Here is an 8,960-nt window from a genome sequence, read left to right as displayed (position 1 = left end):
ATTTTACCAGAGGTGGCCAGCATCATGAGGGGGTGATTTAGGCAAAAAAAACATTTTTGTCAAAACATGACTTAGGCCATTATTTTAGGAAGGTGACGTTATAATGTTCAGACACAGCACCAGTCAGAGCCCATAATGCCAGACAGGTATCTTAAAACACAACTAACAGCAGACAGTAAGGAGATCAAACAGGATTAAATACTGTATTGGCTACAATATTTATCATAAATATTTCATGTAAGATTGATTAAAGACATTTTAATAATTGGATCAGACTACAACCTTCTCAAAGACTGAATCTGGCTGTTCCTCCCATGGCCGGTGGGTGGCAGCAAAGCGCCGCCGACCTTGAACCGTACCACAAAACACAGCAGAAGAAGTGTGGGCTATAACCAATGCGGGGCAATGGGGTGAGTATCGTTATATTTATCAACCGGTAGCTCAGAAATGCCATAGAAAGCACGCGAATTAGCCAACTTGCAATTGAATTATGTGTTTTTATTGTGAGCGGAGCATGTCATGTTGTGGAATACAGGTTTTAGTATAGCTAACCGTGAAAACTGCTGTCCGCCTACACAAAGCAGCATCCTTCACTGTCACAGTTAGCCAGTTAGCTCCTAGCTAGCTGTCATCGTCGGTGATGATATTGTAGTTCGGTAAAATGAGGTTAATAAACGTGTCTTAATTTTTAAACGCTCTAACATTTAACCTGTCACTGTCAGACGTATAAAAATGATGTTAACCATAGTTAGCCTCGCCGACGTTACAAAAGATGCAGCAGGTTAACCGTTAGCTGCCAGCAGGTGACAAAATAAGAGGCTAATTAACATTTAATATACAGGAGCGTTTTTTTTTTTTTCTTGAAGAAATAGAGACTTTTTTGAGATGGGATGAATTCAGATAGACTGCCCTTTGTCTCTGTCCTACATTTCACCCAGTTGCGTGAGAAACAGAGACCTATTTTCACATCCCCTCTGGGTTTAAGGCTCCATGAACAGCGGTCTCCCAGATGAACCCGTTGTGTTTGGATGGAAAGTGAGGAACTGGAGTAAGGTTAGAGAAATGTTGTCTCCGGCTTTTGTCCTCAGCGTACATGAATCAAAGCAGTTTAGAGAATGGCTTAATTATGATGTACGACCAACCTTCAGACCAGGGCTGCTGTGTACATATACAGTGAATACCAACACAGTCACAGTATATAATGGTATAATAGTAATAATGGTTGGTTATTATGTATTTAATAGTGGGTACTATGTAGAGGGTGGACAAATAATTGAAACAGTAATAATACTGTTTCACTGTTTCAATAGTGGTAGAGCCTTTTGCATATATTATTTGTACCTTTGTGCCAAGCACAGTTAGTGCAATTAAAACATTGCACTTACATACCTCCATGCAGGGAAGTTTTATTTATAGAAGTTGCAGTAACAAATGCACATCGATGTGGTGCTGGTGATGTTTTTGTTATGTAATGTTTATCATCTTTATTTGTGAGGGTGAGACAAAGAGTATTTCCTCCCCCAGTGGGACAATGGAATTTATTCTGATTCATTTTATTCTATTCTTGAGGCATAAGCACATTGTCAAAACCTCATGGGAGTGTATTTATTGGCTTCACAACTGATTTCTTTCATTAAATGTGGGGGTGGTCAAAGTGTTACTAGCAGATACTGTGCTGTGGTAGATAGTCACACAATAATGTAGGAATTACAGTTAGAAATTAGCTTTTCGGGAAAATGGATTAGAGGAAGAAACCCTGTATGCAACAATACTGACGCAAATCCTTGGTTCATCTCATTGTCTTCAACCTATCTTAACCACAGTTTATCTCAGCCATTGTGGTTTAATAACAATGTGTAGGCTAAACCTGTTTGCAGTCCTTGCGCTCATTAGAACTGCAAAATCCACTTAAAAACATGAATGCAATTCAAACCTAATTGGCCAACAACAAAACATTACGTACTAGTCTAATGCTCCAAGCAGAACATTATACAGAGGCACTCCTCTTCACAGCACTTTGTTTTTCTTTTAAAAAACTGTTCGTCTAGTTTTACCATATGCTTTTTCTGTCCATATACATTGTTTACACATCGGCCCAAAGAGCTTCAGATGGCTTAATCCAAGTGAGTTATATCTGATGTAAAGTGCCAATATAGTGCTCCTCTCTCACTTGCCTTGCACCTACTACTTCTCTTCTCCACTTTCATTTTATCTCATAAACCCCTCTCCTTCTTTCCTTCTCCAGTCTACTTGATTCTTGCTGACCTCCAGTGGCGATTGGCCCCCACAGCCATCTGTCAACATGCAAGGATTCTACTCCAAGCTCGACTCCTCCCCCTCCTTATCCCCATTATTGGGGGTGGGCCTCGGGGGAGACAGCGCTCCTGTACCTCTAAGCTTGGCTGTGGAGACGGAGAAAGCCCAGGCCCTCCTACAGACATTCAGCTCTGCCTCCTTGCTGGCATCTGCAGGACTCGGTATGTTCTGTGTGGTGGCGGACCACGCCCTCCAGCTGTCGGGCATCCAAAACCACCTGTGGCTGCGTGCTGCCCTGGACAATGCCACACATGGATTAGTGGGGCTGTGGTCATGGGCGGTTGTTATTGGACTGAGGAAAAAGAGTGATCTGTATGAGGTGCTGCTGGCCGGTCTTCTGGCATCAATCATAGACCTGGATCACTTCTATATGGCTGGATCCCTGTCACTCAAGGTAAGACCTGCACCCAACCCTGAGGGCTGACAAATCTGCAGTTTCTCCAAACTCTAAAAATCTCTATAACTAATTCATATCAATTTTGCATACTGTCCATGCTGCAGCATCAGGCCTTCACATATATTTAGAGTTTACATAATGCTGTAATAATAATGCATAATAATGGTTTGCCTGGTTCCAGCCATCTTTCCTTGGAGAAATATTTCAATTTTCTTTGATATAATATACCACACTTTATTCACATCATTGTTTAACCAATTCAGGGAATTTGAGTCATCGGTAAAGATGTACAGAAGCTTCAGAAAGTATTCACACCCCTTCATTTCTTTTTAAGCGCATATAATGGATCAAGGCTGGGTCCTCACCACAAGCGGCCAGGATTCAAATGCAGCCTGCGCCCTTTGCTACATGTCATATCATTTCCCCCTCTCCCCTGTCGTTCCTGTCAATCTCCACTGTCACGATCAATAACAACAAAAAAAGAAAAAGAAAAAAAAAGGCACACACCTGTGTGAACGGAGTCACTCCACGGTCAGTAACAGTACTTCAATAGTGCGCTGCAGAGATGGGAAAAACCTGCCGCAAGGACAACCATCTCAGCAGCAGTCCATCAATCAGGCCTTTATGATAGAGTGGCTGGACGGAAGCCACTTTGAGTAAAAGGCATGAGACAGCCTGCTTGGAGTTTGCCAGGCAGCCTTTTAAGGACTCCGAGAGCATGAGCAAAAAATATTCTCTGGTCCGCTGAAACCAACATTCTGGGTGATATAAATTACACATTTTTCTAGAAATCACATTACAGAAAACTTGGACGATGGATGAATTATTTTCAACTAATGAGTCAAAAACTACATCCCTGTCATACCACCTTGCAGATTTGGAACATTTTTATATATCTGTGTGCTCTTTTGAAACATGTTCATTGACAAGTTTCCAGTCGTTTCTCACAGAGCAGCAGTAAGGCGTCTAGCTTTTATTTTTAACTTAACTGTGTGAGTGCAGAATTAACATGCGGAAGAAATGCAACTCCTCACAAAAGTTCAGGCTTTTTTGGGGCAATATATAAATAATAATAAATAAGTGATTGTTTAAATTGCACTGAATACAAAGTGGGGTCCAAAAGTCTGAGACCACTTTCCTGTTCAAGCGAATGGGAAAGTGCTCTCAGACATTTGGACCCCACTGTATTTGTAAAGCGATTACATGTGAAATTGTTTTTCTGTTGAACAATTGCCTTTAAAAATCAGATGGAAATCAGGAAAAGTGCTGATCAGTATCGGGGATTCGACTCACAGTTCTGCAGAACTCGTTCAATAAAGGGTTGGGAATAATAATATTTGTAGATTGCAGAATGTTATGGTATTGCAACTATCATCCCTCTCCCTCTTTGCTTCCAGGCTGCTGTGTCTCTCCCTCAGCGTCCTCCTCTACACTGTTCCTCTCTCATCCCCGTGTTCTGTCTCTCCCTCCGCTTCCTCATGTGGATCGGACGCCTCAAAGATGCTTGGTGCTCCTTGCCGTGGATGCTTTTCATTTCCATGGCGACGCACCACGTCCGGGATGCCGTGCGCCACGGATTGTGGGTGTGCCCATTCGGCAACACGGCACCAATCCCCTACTGGCTGTATGTCAGCACCACGGCGACCCTTCCTCACCTTTGCTCAGTGCTCATGTATCTGACAGGAACTAGAGATGTGATCTCCACCAAACACGGGGTGGCCATCGATGTTTAGAGGCCACTGACATACGTCTAACGTCCAACATCTAATGCTGATCTTTTATGGATTGCCTCTGGGAAAAATGTTCTAAGCTGTTTGAAACAACTTTTAAATACTGGCAATTATGTTTGCAATCCAAGTCGTATTAGTGGAAATACTACACTCAAAAGATCAACTTGACTATTTTTCCAGCTTAGGTGTGGAGAAATCTGTCAATAAAAGTCTTTTTCTGATTTCTTTCCAGTCACAAGGCTGAAGAAACAATCACTATATGATAATAGAAAATAAAAAAAAAAAACACTTACAATCTAAAAGTTTGGGTTCCTTGAAATAACTAATTAGCATTTCAAAAAGAACGTTTCAGTGTGAGTGCCAATCACAATTTTTTTCCCCTTGTAACGTGGAAATGTTAAAGAATGCTGTTCACGCATCTAGACTGATGCTGATCTCTAATAGCTGTCTTAGGTGTTTTGGGAGTGACCCTTTAAAGCTTTGACATATCTTTTTGCAGAGGCTTGCTTGCTGTCTGTTCATCTACCCAAACCCAAATAAGTGACCCAAGACTTGGTCCTCTTGGAACTCTTATCACTTCAACTACCACTGTCCATCCTCATCCTAAGAACACTCAAGGAAAAGTCAACCAAAGGTTAACCACAGGCTGTGTGACACTGGCACATTGTTTGCCGTGTCACTTTCTCCCTCAGTGCATCCAACACTATGTTACCACTATTATTCCACTGTGCATTTAAAGTTGTTCATCTGCCATAGAAGTGAAATTCAATGTAATGTAGATTGATGTTTAAATCGATACCACATTCCAATGACTTATCCACCATTAACCACTGCAAAACAATAATTGTCATCTGTGGTGTCATGAAATGCAACACCTGTCCCCTCTCATTGTCCAGTCAAAAACAACTTTCCCTACAGATGCCAGTTTTTGGATGTCAGCGCTGCAGCAGTGGTTTTCAGTGCCAAACATGTCAGCCACAGAGATGGATGACAATTATGGAATCGCTTAGCGTGGTGGTAATCCTTGTTTGTTTAGAAAATTTGGCGCATCTTGACATGGCATTGGCATCGTTGGATTTAGCTGACTTTAGTTTAAACCAAAGCACCATACTTGTTGGATAAAAAAGTTCTTGTACTGTGTCCATGAATAAACCTAGAAAGTGAGACGTATGTTTCAAGAGATACTTTGCTGAAGATGCTACAGTTGAGATTGCCGGTTTTTTGAAGTATTACTATTATTAACAACACATTTTACACTTCCAAACTGGAAATTCCATTCATTCTGTTAAATACATTTAAAACTTTGGCTCTGTTGTTACAGCAAAAGCAACCTATGAAATAGGACACATGGTTTTGTATTTTAATGTTATTTTGAAAGGCGTGTGGTTTCCCAAGTGACCTGTTTTACACCAACTGCAGAAATGATAAGGGAAATGAAAAGAAGGTACTAGAAAGATGCTGTGTATTTATTTTAAACACTCAAGGGAATAACTTGTATAATTGTGTGTTCATTACAAGTAATATCTTTATATTACATATTAACTTGCTGCGTCCTATTTTTTATGCTACTGTACTTAAATGATTGACACTGTACAGTACAGTTTACATGCTGGAATTCTCATTTGGCTTTTCAGTGGTGAAAACATGAATTTGAAGAGGGATACAGACTTTCTACTGTAATAATATATAAATATTATAATTCACTAAGTCGCAAAATATTTAGAGGCAAAGTTATTACACTGTTTTAGATGTAGACGAATCACACACATTCCTTAACAGTATTCTTAATACTGTGTTTTAAATAATGCAAAATAATAATATGTTGTAATAGAGTGGATTTAATGGGTTTTAGAAACTTGTGTTTATTTGAATGTAATTGACATGACTTCAGTATAAAGGTTTGTAAAGGTATAAAGGTTTGTAATGGTCTGCATCTATATTTTCCATCTGAGACAGGTTTAGGTTTATTGCTGGAAACTTCAAATCAAAGCTTTGTCAAATATCAGCCACAACAGCTGTTTTAATTTCCATCAGATTCCTTCATATTTATTTCTCCTCGTGACGCTGGTGCTTGTTGATTTAAGTTGCAGTGATGCTTGATGTCCACTAGGTGGCAACAGTGAGCTATAGTGATTCAAAGTGTTTCACTTTTGATTATTATACTATATGTATTTCTCTCTGTTAAGTTATTTAGGGTGAAAAGTAGAGAAGTGGAATTAAGAGTCGGTGCTCAAAGAGTCTTGAATTTGAAATGAAACAGAAAGAGAAAAGAAAGAGAAAACGAATTTGGTATTCATCAGGTCCTAAAGTTTGCGCAGTGTTATAGAAAAAATGCCTGGTACATATGAGTTTCATTTAAAAATGTATTTTAATGGTTTTGGTATTTTACAGGTTGTTTTGTTTTTGTTTTGATACTATTGCACTATCATCCGTCTTTAAATTATTTCTAACTCACGTCTGCGTTATAAATGATGATGATAATGGCATGGAAAGGAATTGACAGAGTCCAAGAGTTCACATAAGCAACTTTAACAGTCATTAGCACTGTACTGTACAACAGCTACTTAACTGAAAGTGACTTTTAGAAAGAAAAGGTTAGGACTAATGTGAGAAACCCACATGGAAGCTGCAGTCCCATGATCTTTTACTGCTACTTATGTTTACAATGTGACCTTCATTAATGGAATATTATGTTGAATTTTGCACATTTTATGTTTTTTATGTGTGAATTATGTTTTGTATTATTTGTTGAATATGGGTTTTTTTTGCAGTTTTGTTTTTAATAGTAAAAAAAATATATATAGATAGTAACAAGATAGTTTTAATGTAGTGTTCTTTTTATCTCAATAAAATATATCCTGTATATATATTCCATGTTTTTTTGCATCAATAGTAGATCTGCGTAGTGGTATCGGAGATTATAACTAGTATAGTGAGAGATTTTACATCATGTCATCGTTAGTAAACATTTTGATGTACAGAATCAGGAGTCTCAGTTCAGCGTTTTGTCCTGATATTATGCAATCGAAGAGATTGCTTAATGTCAGTATGAGTCCACTGTAGGAAATGGGCAGAGTTGCAAATTTATTCACTGACCTCATCCTCAGTATAGACAAAAGCAATGTATCGGATATGAAATGTTATTCCCCGTGCCTCATTTCATCACCACAGTTAACAGCTATTGGAGGGAAAAAGGTTTAACAAACGAAAACAAAATGTATAAATTCAAGATGACCTGTTCAAGTATTTGGGAATGTTCTATTTAGGACAATACCTTGAGATCTGTTGCTCTTGCAATTTACAGAAAAAACAATCCAGCCACACCACGCACCCTACGCCAGGTAGCTACTTCAAGGTCAAGCAACGATGATCAGCTATGTGAGTCATGTTCTTATCAAGGGAAAACAAACTGTCCCAGTTCATTTTATATTTCAATGTGTATAGACTAATTAGCCCTGCGTAAAAGAAGAGACATCATAATATTCCTCTTACAAATGAAAGTTGAATTCATAAGCAATAAAACACCCTTACTCAGTTCAATGCTGACAGTACTGTGTTAGTTCACTGACTGTGACTCCTCTCTACATGTGCTAATAATATTTAAAGCACCATTGTCTTGTTATTGGGCACAGTGACTGCTGTTGAGCCAAAGTTACACTTCAGCTGCTGAGTGAGGACTTAGTGGATCGCTCTTGAAACCATTGTGCTGAGCTGTTGTTGGCTAATTGGAAATATCCTGAACACAGCAGGAAGAAAGAGGTTGGGCTGATTCATATTTGCCATTCCACTGAATGAAGTGAGATTTTTTTTTCATTTTGAATCAGTTTTCACAGCTTTCTCCTTGTTCTGTGCCAACACTTACACCCTCCACCCTGCTACTGTTATTCTGACCACACCAGCAAAATGATTGTTGGAGCATCATCTGACTGGTTATTCAGAAAAAAAACAATTGAGCATAAGTTTTCTCAGCAAGGATCTCCTCCTCATCTGCAAAGACATGGAAGTGGTCCACCTGACATCGATGATGGCCAAGGGAACAATAGACAATACACTCCTGTGATTTTCAAACTTGGACCCTAAATATGCCGAAGCCTGCATGATAACATGTTTGCAATATGGCCAGGGGAGCCAGAAAACCAAGGCAATCTCAGTCCAGTTAAACATCTAAAAAGACTCTTTCACAAAGAACAAAAGGCAGCTTGAGCATTTGGGATTCATCAGACACTGTCACAATCACATAATGGAAACTTTCTAAAAAAAGAAAAAAAAAAAAAAAGAAAGACTGCAACAAGAGGCAACATGCTTTAGGGGAAACTTGGTCAAGTTTCTGAGACTCGAGCTCAAATAATACAAACGGCATGATAAAGTCGGCCGGTCATCAATGGCTCATTTGTTCAGAGTAATTACTTCTTTTTTTTTTTGCAACATTTAAGTGTTTCAGAAACCAGACAGTTGACATTTATCACCGACATTACAACCAACTAAAGACTAAATTGTGCCGCGAGTATTAGAGCTAG

At 39.1% G+C, this 8,960-nt stretch overlaps 1 protein-coding gene across 3 annotated transcripts; it reads left to right on the top strand.

Annotated features, from left to right (window-relative positions):
- The first annotated feature begins 347 nt into the window (after positions 1-347).
- On the top strand, positions 348-7,312 carry tmem267 (transmembrane protein 267). 3 transcript variants are annotated; one of them, XM_056404374.1, is made up of 4 exons: positions 394-410; positions 939-1,053; positions 2,246-2,710; positions 4,111-7,312. In XM_056404374.1, exons 3-4 carry the CDS (start codon positions 2,303-2,305, stop codon positions 4,444-4,446), a joined length of 744 nt encoding a protein of 247 aa, XP_056260349.1. In that variant the 5' UTR covers positions 394-410; positions 939-1,053; positions 2,246-2,302; the 3' UTR covers positions 4,447-7,312. The 3 variants fall into 3 exon arrangements, with proteins under 3 accessions (XP_056260350.1, XP_056260349.1, XP_056260348.1); XM_056404375.1 differs by lacking the exon at positions 939-1,053 and having other exon boundaries at positions 348-410; XM_056404373.1 differs by lacking the exon at positions 394-410 and having other exon boundaries at positions 427-1,053.
- The last annotated feature ends 1,648 nt before the right edge of the window (positions 7,313-8,960 follow it).

The sequence above is a fragment of the Seriola aureovittata genome, chromosome 18, assembly GCF_021018895.1.
Source record: "Seriola aureovittata isolate HTS-2021-v1 ecotype China chromosome 18, ASM2101889v1, whole genome shotgun sequence".
Lineage (NCBI taxonomy): Eukaryota > Metazoa > Chordata > Actinopteri > Carangiformes > Carangidae > Seriola > Seriola aureovittata.
The sequence above is the reverse complement of the archived record's forward strand: the minus strand, read 5'-3'. Positions and strand labels throughout refer to the sequence as shown.

Bases quoted from the DNA above. Each gene is read 5' to 3' on its own strand.
- tmem267 (XM_056404375.1), top strand. From the start codon at position 2,303: ATGCAAGGATTCTACTCCAAGCTCGACTCCTCCCCCTCCTTATCCCCA. The intron at 2,711-4,110 runs GTAAGACCTGCA...CTTTGCTTCCAG, and splicing joins CTGGATCCCTGTCACTCAAG to GCTGCTGTGTCTCTCCCTCA.